An 11928-nucleotide genomic window follows, 5' to 3' on the forward strand; every position below is an offset into this window, starting at 1 on the left:
ATGGACGGATACTTAATCTCATTTATAGTTGCTTTGTCGTCTTTCTCTTTTCATAATTAGTTGTAACCGAAGTTTTGACTCTCGGTATATCTCTTTTTGTTCTAAATAAAGTAATTCTTAGACATATGTGTGCGCCACAAAACTTAATGCCAAAAAAAATATAGCCATGTACATCTTTGAGATAACCTCTTTTTGATTTTTCAAATGATATGTTAAATTTGTCTGCCAGAGACGTTGTTGGACACTCGCAGAGCTTATTGCAACGATTGAGATTATTATTATCATAAGATTAAGTTCGATAAGGATCGTAAGGAAAACTTTACGATGAAAACAAGAGGGCTGATTATATCCAAAAAATGTTTGGATAGGAAAAAAATGAAAATTACTTCCATCGATTCTATCACTGGTGAAGTTCGTTGCCAATGGACGTTGGTCTAATAGGAACAATACATCAACCATTTAACTACTTCACCATAGGTTGTACTCAGTTATGTTTGGGTTTACGAATTCGCTTTTTGGCAGAACTCTTTCCATAGAAACTTTCTTTTGCCTTCATTGTATTCGGTAATATCACTTCTTCAAGTTAATTTCGACTATTGTAAGGCTTCATGCGTTAAGATTAGGAGGAAATTTTAACAACATCTCCGGACAAGTATGATATTAATTCCATTAGCGCTTAGGGTGTTTACTGAATACTAGTAAAGAATCGTATCATACATAGGCGTAAAGGGCGGCTTTATACGTCCTCAGACGGCTGCCAGCTCCAAGCGTATATCGCAGTCGACCATCAATTCACAATGGTTTATTTTTTATGAGAGCAAACATAAATATTCACAGACTTTTGACACCAGCCTTTTTTTAAGCCAGGACTACCCAGTAAAAATAATCGAAATGCTTCTTTTTAAGACCTTCTATACTAATTTATTTATATATTATACGTTATGAAAATAAGGCTAATGGGTTTTGCACATATATGTATATATATAAAGAAAGTCTCAATAACAACTTTAACAGTTAAGTCAGGCTTTACTTGACGAGAAGATGCTACCCCGAAAAAAAGCTTATGCCTGTGAAGTTTTATTATCATGAGCCTAAAATACAGGAAAACTAACATGGCAAATGTGGTACAGTTTGGTACTATTAGTGTCACGCAATAAACATTTCAAGCAAGCAGTTTGAATCGCTTCAGCAGGTGCTAAGGAGTGGCCGAAGACACAGACTTTCAGATACAAAATACAAACTTATGCTGGAACGGAGGGTATTCATGTTGCCCGCCCGTCCCACAGACGCGCCAAATCACTGCCGTGTGCCGTAAGCACACCGCATATTCGAAATTCGCTTGGCAGAAGTGCAACTGTTGTGCGCGCAGAGTTACTGAGCCCCAACGAAACAAGACACAAAGGGGCAAACATGGCCCATTGTCTAAGGCACGTTTTAGGTGTATTATTTAAACGAACTAGTTTAACTGGCGTTCGTGAAGCTTCCTTCAAGTCACCGCTTAATATTGAGAACCTATACGGTGCGGGACCCGAAGCTATAGCAGATTCCCCTCAGGTAAAAAATGATCATCTGCAATTAAGCATAAAGATTTACGCAGACTAATCATTTCGTGGAGGATGAAGTAAACCCAAGGCTGAGTTGAGAAGTTAATATCAATTTTTAGGCAACATTTGTTTACTTGAGCACCTTGAATACGACTGCTGCACATCTTACATAAATGTAACAATGGAATAAGCATTACGGCATTGAATGGTTCAGCAGCGAATTAGAATAGTAACTAATAAAAGAGTCATTACGATAGAAATAGCATGAATGGCTTCAACATCAAATACAGTGCCTTATGCTTAAGTACGGATAAAGCCAAAATTAAACGACAATGGTAATATCATAAATTAATAATTAAATTGGTTTATAATAATTTCACTATATGCAAACCATTTTATAACGAGTAATTTCGTAACATTTATGAAGTGCACGAAGCTTCGTGTTGTTAGTACGACGAGCAACAAGGTGTACTGGAATCATATAAGGATGTCAGAGTATTCTGTTACCTCATCATTTTATTTGTGTATTCTTAATGTTTATTAGTCATCATTATTTTTTTCGAGCAAGATGTATTAAAACTATTCGTTGCAAGCATTAATACGTTATAAAAAATAAAAGGCTATGGTTCAAAATGTTGAAGTGGCTCAGTTGAACCATTCACCCGATGGACTAGAATATGCAATAGGTACTTCTTCAAAAAAGGATTTTAAATGTAACTGATGAATATGCTGTAATTACGACTTTTATCATCGAACTGTTGTATGTGGCAGATGTCTCGAAAGCTTGGATAATTCATAGGTAAAATTCTCAAATTTACATTGACTCACATTTTCAGCCCCCCCAGTCAACAGAATCTACATTCAGCGGCTTTATTCCTATGAGTAAGTAGTATCTTAGTCAAACATGTGTTCGCATGCGATTGATGCCTCCGAAGCCCTTCTTCAACATGATGGCATTTCCTGCAATCTATGATTTCGTCTTCTTACATAGGAAAAAATGTTTTGAATTATGACCTAACTTTGGCCTGATACATACTTATGGTCATTTTAAATGATTTAGTATTTTTTGACTAGTTACAGAGGTTCCAATATTGAAATACTTGTAGCTTGATATTACAAGTATTTCATTCGATAATATAGGACTACCCTATATACCGAATTGAAAAACCTCGGTAATGCATTCAGCACTTGATACCCTTTGAACTCAGCTTATTATCTGTAATATTTGACAGTGTACATGGTCACAAAAATAAGAGATAGTAGATCGCTGGACGTTCAACATATCCAACACACGTGCTCCAATTAAAATCCGAACATATTGCAATGCTATTTGTATTATGTTAACCATAATTTGCTAATATTTTACAGAAGAGCTGAGTGTTACCTACTCGAGAAGTAGCGGTCCAGGAGGTCAACATGTAAATACAAGTAAGTTATTCATCGTATCATTGTGATTTAAACTGAATTTATTAAAAAAAATACTACTTATCGTAATTTGTGTGCTTCGAATATATTTGCATGATAAATGTTCTAAAGCAAGTGAAGCATATATAGATCGTTCTTTTACTAAAATCTTATATATGTGTTTTGCCGCCGACAGTCTTTATTAACATCTTTTTGAGCAAATACTAGTAATGCTATCGTATTGATAATACTCTACGTAAAAAGTATCGATACTTTTTTGATTTTTTGATAACTATTTTTGAACGCTTTGAAAAAAAGATCTATAGATGTACCGTTTTTTTCATAGATGTAAATGTACTACAAATTTTGGGGTACTAATTCTTCATAAATACCTCATAGACTGAACTATTATAACGTTGTATTACAACCTTGTTGCTATGGTTAGTCTGCTTCTGGTGAACGAGCTCTATGATTTGCGATTAGAGCCGCCGCGACAGATGAAACGAGATGCTATTTAGGGTGCCCATATCTTTATCATCGTGCAGTGATTATGTGCTTGCTTATTAAACTAAGCGATGCCTGAGGTTTTGATATTCAAAGTTGGACGCAAATACGCTTCGTTTCATTCTGATGAATGTCAACCGTCTAAAGTAATTTGGAACTAAGGCAGTACCGAATATAAAATATAAGACATTTAGGATATCCCTAGAGCAGCTAATGGAGGGTAAAGCGCTTCGAACCATCCAGTATTACATAATGGCAATTTCGCGCTTCTGAGCATTTGAAAAATCTAATGAAGCTGCACCATTGCTAGAGTCAAGATAAAAAGTTCTGAAAGAAATGGGAAGATAACTTTTCACGTCGTTTGAAGAAAAATAAGGTGAACGTAAACAAGCTCAAGAATGGACCGAACAACCTGACCTTTCTAGGTCAGTTGTGTAAACAAAAGGTTGAAGAATAAGTAGCAAGTGGAACATAAAAATATAACCGTGCAAGAAAGGGGGAAGAAGGGGGGTTTGAATTTTTATGTTAATTAACGCTCTATTTATGTTAACAACCCTACCGCAAAAAAATAGCGTAAGTGGCTTTCAGGTGAATAGTATGATCAATTAATGAATATCCACATCATTTCAGCAAACTCTAAAGTGCACATACGGTTCCATATCGATTCGGCGACGTGGATTCCTAATAACGCGAAAAAAAGGCTCAAAACCCAAGTATGAATTACGTTCTTTTGTTAGCAATATGATCGATAAATATTTTGTTGCCGCGCCGACAACGAATAGATATTAGAGGGCCGCTTATTTATTTTCATGTTTAATATCAATTAAATGTAGTGCGATATAAAATCGTTTCAGCTGGGAGAGCTTTTGCTATTAAGCCTTGGATAGTATTTTCTGCTGTAGATATTATCTTTTATACAAATGCATGCTATACGTCAAAATAGCATACCTTAATTGAGACCTATATATAATTTTTTAAGTCAGCCCATATTGTTAATTGTGTGATATATGAAAACGATAGCGACAAAAAACATAGCTATTCATAATTATTTAGTAAAGGTATTTTTGTGCTATAACCGCGTGATGTTTTATCATGTTCTAACCTCTATGTATTAACGATGGCGTTTGTGATATGTACTTTATAGTGTGCCAGCTCCATTACGAAGGATGGATTTTTTGTTATTAGTTCAGACCGCACTCGAAAGCAGATCCTTAATACGGCTGATTGTGTGGATCGCATTCGGACGATGGTGTTCGAAGCATGTAAACCTCCGCCAGAGGTCAGCCAGGAGACACGACAAATGCTCAAGGCAAGGTATATATAGGTTTCGGACTTTTGGCCTTGAAACCAACATTGACGAACTAATTATGCACGTACGTCATTTTTGTAGAAAAGTCATCCAGTACAGAGCGCGGTAAATATAGAGAATTATATGCATTGAAAATGATTGTCCACTAAATATATTCGAAGCGCTAAAGATATACAGATTCGAAGCGCCTTGATAACATTTTTTAAAATTTCTACTTGAGTTTTCATTACAGAGTTACATTTTTAAATACTTAATTCATGTGCAATCTTTAAATAGTAGGTTACATTTGATTTTGATTTTTTATAGACTGGACCGCGCAGCTGCCATTCGCCTCCGACAGAAACGGATCAAAAGCCAAAATCGCCGAAACAGTCAAGCCGATCATGGCTTTTGAACACACTATGACATTGCTTAAACTTCATTACACAAAATGATAGTTGTAGTCATATTTTAGCTTAAACAGTATGTGAAAATGTATATTTTACCGTATTTCACATAGTAAAATTACTAAAAGTAAGATTTTTATTACGCTCAAGAAGTTCTTTTTCTTTGTACCGTTATCGTTATCTTAAACCAAGTCAGCACTTCCGCTTTGCGTGCTAATAAAGACCAATGGCTGCTGTGGCTAAATATTTTTTTAATCCGCGACTAACGGTCTCGAGCAATGAAATATTATGTCATGTTCCTTTACATCGGTTGCTAACTGTGCGGTCTGTTGTATCTGAGGGATAAGAACCTAAAATGCTTGTGCCCCTTCTGGATGGAGAGTCGCGCAAGACATATTATTGTTGCGGTGGATACGCCCGTCGCCACTACCTTATTTCGCTTACACGTGATGATCGGTGCCAATTGCAAAATCTCTTTGACCCCAAGCGCGAATCGAACCCTATCGATACCAGGCTGGCGCAACGTATAGAATACGCTGTGGACAGAGTACTACCGCTCGGTAGCTAAATCTGAGATACGTTTGTTCCTAGAGCAGGTTTTTAAATGTTCATATAAAAGTGTTCCATCTCTGTCAATATTTGTATTAAAGTCACGTTATTTATTATTATTATTATTATTATTAGGATAAGTCAGTAAAAATAGGTTATTCCTTTTTGTAAAAAAAAAAGATATACTATAAAAAACCTGCTTGGTTGTAGTATTCTTACATTGAAGTAATAACGTCTGACTATTGGACGAACCTCTTCATGAAATCAAATTTCGAAATCATCATTTAACAAATTTATGTTGATGCTTTCAGCGGATTACACTGAAATTACAGTCAACTCTACTCGTCAAGGCCGAAATAATCACAGGCACTTCTTTTATAGGTATTACTCAACAAGTTAACGTTTCGCACTGGTTGCTATCAATACACTAATGTAGTTAAATGGCAATTTGATCCAGTTTCACAGAATTTTTAAGGGTTTTCATTGGCTTTTTGCGCTCTTCCCATCAATTTTAGTTTTATGTGCCGGCAAAGACGCATTCATTGCGATAGGAAGGCGAGGACATATACATAAGCCCATTCATGAAATACTAATTGAAGCAACAACTCAGACATAACTTAGCCTATTTAGCATTGTGTTTTGTACGTCCTAACTACTGATATATCGATTAATTGCAAGTATTGGGAAAAAGAAGAAACATACAGATGGTTATTGAAAATTTAATGCGCATATTATTAGAGCTGGTCAGTTTTGTGGTGCAGATTTTCCGAAAGTGGTTCTCGAATTGCTTCAGTTTGAGTTAAGCTATGGATTTGAAAACGTTGTTTGTATTTGATTAAAGGTAATATGTACTACGATGACAATCTTGTTTTAAAAAAGGCTGAGGCAACATCTCGACTACAATTATAGGAATTTTTTTTACATTATATATAGATGTATATAATCTAAATATATATATAGATATATATAATCTATATATATATATATATAGATGTATATAATCTATATATATATATAGATGTATATAATCTATATATATATATAGATGTATATAATCTATATATACATTCAGGTATATATATACCTGAGTGAAACGCTCTGAAATAAATCGTTCTTTAAGCAAGTCATGTACTTCAGAACATAATTTTTTGCGATAACGCGATTATTGGGTTTTTTTTTACCAAACCTGGCTATCCGTTTGGATGAGCTTGTTTGGAAGCATTCTTCGCACTTTTAACGTGTCACATACACCAGATCTAACCTGTGGAATTTCGACCACTTCCCACTGCGAACTATCTTAGATATTACTTACTAGACATTAATAGCACAACGGAGTAGTAGATCCAAACATCTTCGTTTATATTGCGACATAAAAATACGGTTTCCAGATACTTCGTAGAGAAGCTGTAGGTCTACAGCGATTGTCTCGGGTATTAACACGTTGGCCAATGACTACCGAACATAATTTTCACGTATGCAGATATAACCATAATAGTAGGCAAAAGCGCATCGAATTCTAAAACCGATACCATTTAACAGGTCATTAGATATATATTAGGTATAGGGTAGAAATGTAATAAAGGTAGGCTTCGTTTAGAACGCTCTAATCAAGCATAGGTCACGTAAAAGTAAATAAAAAAATACTATTACAAACCGTTACTGTATCGGATATATCAGTAGAAATAAAAAAGTAATAACTTGTTAAAATCATATTTAAATTAATGAAATCGCTAAAACGTATCACAGACAATAACTATGTACATATAATCAACGGCGTGTTAATCATAATTACCTATATTACTCCTATCAAACATTTTGGCCATGAGCAAAAAATACTTGCGAGCCACAGTGTTTATTAAAGAACTGCTTCTGAACGTTGTTCAGAGGTAGATTTGCTTTACAACCACCAACAACCAGAAAGCTGGTCAATGTAGCAGAACATTTATATGGGACATTTTCTATAGTCCGTCTGATCGTGAAGCATTGTGCTCAATCTGGCTACTTTCGAGATCCGCATATTCTTTTTGCATGTCGACAACGTTGTCATAAGCTGACTTGAATTCATTTTCTTCAAGTCCCTCATTATAATACCTGTAAATTTGAACAGTCATTTATATTGACGTGTTTTCGCCCCGAGTTTAGTTTTGAATCAATTTTTAGGACATGTACTAAATATTCTTATAAACTAAATAATTCTTAGAAACTTCCTGGATTTGCCAAGCAAGATTTGCAAGTTGATACGGCAAAAATACGACCAAAATTGATCGGTCCCATCTAGCTTTTCTAAACTTCCCATGAGACACTAGCAAAACTAAAAGTTTAAAATAGTGTTAAAATAATAATAAACCAACTTATTTTTAATGTCTTCGTTCGTTGAGTTTTTGAAAAATTAATTGATTTATTAAGTCATGAGCGGTATAATCCTGCATATCCAATAGAACCTAACATAGTTAATGACGAAAACAACTACTATTTTTATTTTTCCAATTTATCGACTGATTATAGATTATGAATACCATTCGTTTATTTATCAAGCATATCTGAATATATTTAGATAGGACTCATTCTCGAATTAAATTCTCAGGCAAATGAAAGATACACTTACCAATGTACGAAAGCCTTCTTGCGATACAGGAGATTAAATTTCCGCGTGACCTTTCTCCAAACCGAAGCAAGCGCCGTGCTGTTTGCTAACATACACGCGGAGCGCGGTACCTGAATTCAAAGTAAACATAAATACCGCAAAAAAATGCTTATTTGAATAGCATCGCCACATGTACTACAAATCTAATTTTTAAAAAGTTCTCCCATCTGTAGCAGTTTTGATAACAATTTAATCAGAACGCGTTTTGCAGAGCTGCGTTAATCGTATGAACGTGTGTGATTATGAACAAACTGACTAAAATCAATTTACCAGAAAAACAATATTTTTATAAACTTTATTTTTGTGTTTTAAAATTTGGAGTTAGTATACGAAAAATTCAGTTGGCTAGCAACTACGCTGGCCCCTTTTACCGATACGGTTTGTCGCAATATTTAAATGGGCATACCGCTCACATGTATAGCAACAAATGATATCATAATAACGATAAGAGAAGAATCCAAACGGTGTGTCAGATAACGTTTAGCGGCCCATGAAATTTTGTTTAGTATATGTTGTGCCAGTTGTTATAACGTTACGTTAGAATAAAGGCAGCTAAAGCGCCGTCTGGGTGCAGCCTCTTAATAAATTAATAATAATTCAATAAAAAGGAAAGTGATTTAACTACAATAATCAAAATTGGGTAGGAAAACCACAGAATTTAAAAACAGGTGGTAGTGTACCAAGTGCTACTAAAGTCTCAAGCGATTACATACACAAAATCAAAGCATATGTAAATTACTGTAACACATTGTTTCTGGCCGCTTAGATGCGTGTTTGACCTTAAAATTAACTGTTGATTTGACTAACCTTTGTGAAACCACTGTCGGTAAGTACAGATGGTTTGCGAGGGTTCACCCCAAGCTTGAAAGCCGCCGGGCTCCAGTCAACAATACTCAGCGTCTTCTGAGCGCGTATATTCGACAGAGTTTGCTGCACATGACACAGTGAAACTTCCCCACGGTAGAGGATGCCACAAGCTATATAACTGCCCTTCTGTGGGTCGCAAGTTAGGAATCTGTTAGTTGACTGAAAGAGGTCACGAGTAATCTCCACGACGGACGTCTCACGGCTTAGATCGCGGTGTCCGGATGTAACGAATGGACTGTAGCTCATCATCGTAAAATGTAATCTTCCAAAAGGGACGAGATTTGTTTGGAACTCGCTGAGGTCCACATTCAAGGATCCATCCAGCCCCACCGAATTCATGATTGACGAAAAACCCTGGGAAATGACAGCATTTGCGTTGTCATAAGATGGACTCCTAATCTTTAGCCGGTCTCGACAAAGCTTGAAGAGTGTTTGATTATCAACCATAAACGTGCAGTCGACATTTTCGAACGTGGAGTCTACGTGAAGCACAGCGTTGTAAGGCTCAACTACAACCTCGCTGCAGTCTGGAGAAGGTGCGATCATCAGCTGTAGGCGGCACTTATTCGCGTAAAATTCGTGCAGCTGCTGTAGAAGGGCAGCCGTAAAACCAGATCCTGTACCGCCTCCGATAGAGTGTGATACTACGAAACCTTGAAGTGAGTCTAGAGTTTCAGTTACGCGCCTTAATACATTGAGAGTATTTTTTAAAAGCTGGCGATTGTCCGATTGGTAACCGCGAGAGTAGACATCTGCAGCATCTTCTTTCCCAGAGATCAAATGCGAAGGGCTAAAAAGTTTCCTGTAAGCAAATCACATGCAGATTTGGCATTGTATTCATTGGCATGTTTCTGCAAGGACGCATATATGTATATGAACGTATTTTTGATCAAGGAAAAATAGCTTACTTCAATATTCGTATTCAAGTAGCTCGGAAGGTTGTCATGATAAGAGTCCGCGTTTTATACACTTTGGCCATCGCAATTGAATGGATTAATTGTTCCAAATAGAGAGAAACACAGCGTCCATAATATCTTCCAGTAAAATTAGCGTTATTTTGTTTAAAAGGAATCTCCATAGATAAGGTGTGGGCAGCGTGGCGCGTTAATTCTCTCGCGGATCCAGGATCTTTGCCCCGTGAACTTTGAGGGCTTTAAACTTATCAATTTCTGTACAAACATATCGAGAAACGTGTACCATTGCAGGTGAACAAACGTTATGTATTCCATAATTGTCAGTGATTTGTGAGCGTAAGATGATATTGATCAGTGGCACATTGCTAATATAAACTAAATTCATTTTAAGACAAAATGAAAAAAAAGACACATATTTATCGATTGTTTTTTCCCAAGGTCGCTGATGCTGCTTGAGTAGTGTATCCCATTGTGCACATCACATTACTTGTACATACCCGATAGGCTTCTTGCTCATTGCACCAATAACTGAGGGATCCGTGTCGACAAAAATCGCTCTGGGAACATATCGGTCTCTTCCTGTATCAGTGAAGAACGATATCAGTGAGTCACGGAGCTTTTTGTCCTCGTAGACCCCTGTGCCGTCATTGCCGATTCCGTGTTCGAGACAGTAGAGTTTCCAACACTGCTCGCCCAATTGAACTCCAGCTTGACCTATGTGAAGGTTGAGAATCTCTCTCATCTTGATAGGAGCTCACTTACGTATGGTACTAGACTTTTTTTTGATAAGCTTGCTTTTCTCTGTGCGTCTTGCGCAGTGACCTGCGAACCGAAGTCATCTGCTAGACAACGCCAAGCAGCCGATGCAGCTTGCGTGACATTAACATGCGTGCGGATGGGCTTGGCTGAATGAACGAATAGCAGCTCTACGTGCCGTACCACTATACAGCCGCAATGTAGTTGACAGCTGCCAGCGATCTATTGTATATCATGCTGTAGTCTGAGCGAATGACAGATCAACAGCGTCATAATATGATTCAGATGTGGGACTAGTTTTTGATTGACATGGGATCTGCGCTACTTTGTTCATTCAGGCACACCAGTTTATTACCCAGTGGAAAAACTGTAACCAAAATGAACTGGTCGATCCGTCAGCGTATTGGCAGAGAGTCAGTGAAGACGGCGTTGTTGAACTCTTATTGGGTTTCTCGGTCGTATTACAGAGTTCAAATCGTGCCTTGTGTTTCTACCCTGAATGACTGAAACAGCATGTTTGCCATAAGAAGGAGTTGGTAGCTGGCTGCACCATTTGGCTATCTCGTATTCTTGTTTTAAGTTTTGTCACTCTTTTTCGCCAACTGAAAAGGGCATGATGTTGCAAGGACCACAGCCTGACTTCCAGTTGAGCTGGTGAATAGGTAAACAAAGGCTCGCAAACAATCGCACATTTCTATCGCACAGGTTTATCATCTGTACCTCAGCGATTTTTTTTGTATCCTAATATGAATGTATGTTTTTATACGTTCTGATTAAATAATTGAAAAAACAACCATACAGCAGCTACTATATTGTATTTTTGCTCAAATTGTTCTAGTAACGCGTAATAGAGATCTATTCGTCTATTCCAAGTCTATTCAAGTTCTGTAGTAGCTCACGGTATTCTAAAGCAACCCGCTGATCCGCCCGTAATTCGAATATTTGTAGACCTCGCAAGTTAGAGATGTTATCTATACAAATAAAACAAATTACTCTTGAAATCTAGATAATAAAGATTCCGTGTGTTCTTACAGAGGAAGGAGCCTCGGCG

The 11928-nt window shown here is 36.8% G+C and overlaps 2 protein-coding genes across 3 annotated transcripts; one reads left to right on the forward strand and one right to left on the reverse strand.

The window, feature by feature from the left end:
* Positions 1-1322: 1322 nt before the first annotated feature.
* LOC111271224 (large ribosomal subunit protein mL62) lies at positions 1323-5299 on the forward strand. 2 transcript variants are annotated; one of them, XM_022851894.2, is made up of 6 exons: positions 1323-1554; positions 2381-2426; positions 2913-2972; positions 4083-4165; positions 4597-4761; positions 5068-5299. In XM_022851894.2, exons 1-6 carry the CDS (start codon positions 1411-1413, stop codon positions 5164-5166), a joined length of 597 nt encoding a protein of 198 aa, XP_022707629.1. In that variant the 5' UTR covers positions 1323-1410; the 3' UTR covers positions 5167-5299. The 2 variants fall into 2 exon arrangements, with proteins under 2 accessions (XP_022707629.1, XP_022707630.1); XM_022851895.2 differs by having other exon boundaries at positions 1325-1554; positions 4597-4766.
* Positions 5300-6401: 1102 nt separating this feature from the next.
* Positions 6402-10975, reverse strand: LOC111271225 (tubulin alpha-2 chain). Its single transcript, XM_022851896.2, has 4 exons — positions 10619-10975; positions 9148-10009; positions 8302-8411; positions 6402-7787 (listed from the first exon to the last, which is right to left on the reverse strand). Exons 1-4 carry the CDS (start codon positions 10861-10863, stop codon positions 7655-7657), a joined length of 1350 nt encoding a protein of 449 aa, XP_022707631.1. The 5' UTR covers positions 10864-10975; the 3' UTR covers positions 6402-7654.
* Positions 10976-11928: the final 953 nt, after the last annotated feature.

The sequence above is a fragment of the Varroa jacobsoni genome, unplaced genomic scaffold (genome assembly GCF_002532875.2).
Source record: "Varroa jacobsoni isolate VJ856 unplaced genomic scaffold, vjacob_1.0 contig00432, whole genome shotgun sequence".
In the NCBI taxonomy this organism is placed as follows: Eukaryota; Metazoa; Arthropoda; class Arachnida; order Mesostigmata; family Varroidae; genus Varroa; species Varroa jacobsoni.

Bases quoted from the DNA above. Each gene is read 5' to 3' on its own strand.
- LOC111271224 (XM_022851894.2), top strand. From the start codon at position 1,411: ATGGCCCATTGTCTAAGGCACGTTTTAGGTGTATTATTTAAACGAACT. The intron at 1,555-2,380 runs GTAAAAAATGAT...TCACATTTTCAG, and splicing joins CTATAGCAGATTCCCCTCAG to CCCCCCCAGTCAACAGAATC. The intron at 4,166-4,596 runs GTATGAATTACG...TGTACTTTATAG, and splicing joins AAAAAAGGCTCAAAACCCAA to TGTGCCAGCTCCATTACGAA.
- LOC111271225 (XM_022851896.2), bottom strand. From the start codon at position 10,863: ATGAGAGAGATTCTCAACCTTCACATAGGTCAAGCTGGAGTTCAATTG. The intron at 10,010-10,618 runs GTATGTACAAGT...ATTTGCTTACAG, and splicing joins ATGAGCAAGAAGCCTATCGG to GAAACTTTTTAGCCCTTCGC. The intron at 7,788-8,301 runs GTAAGTGTATCT...TCAAATTTACAG, and splicing joins AAGAAGGCTTTCGTACATTG to GTATTATAATGAGGGACTTG.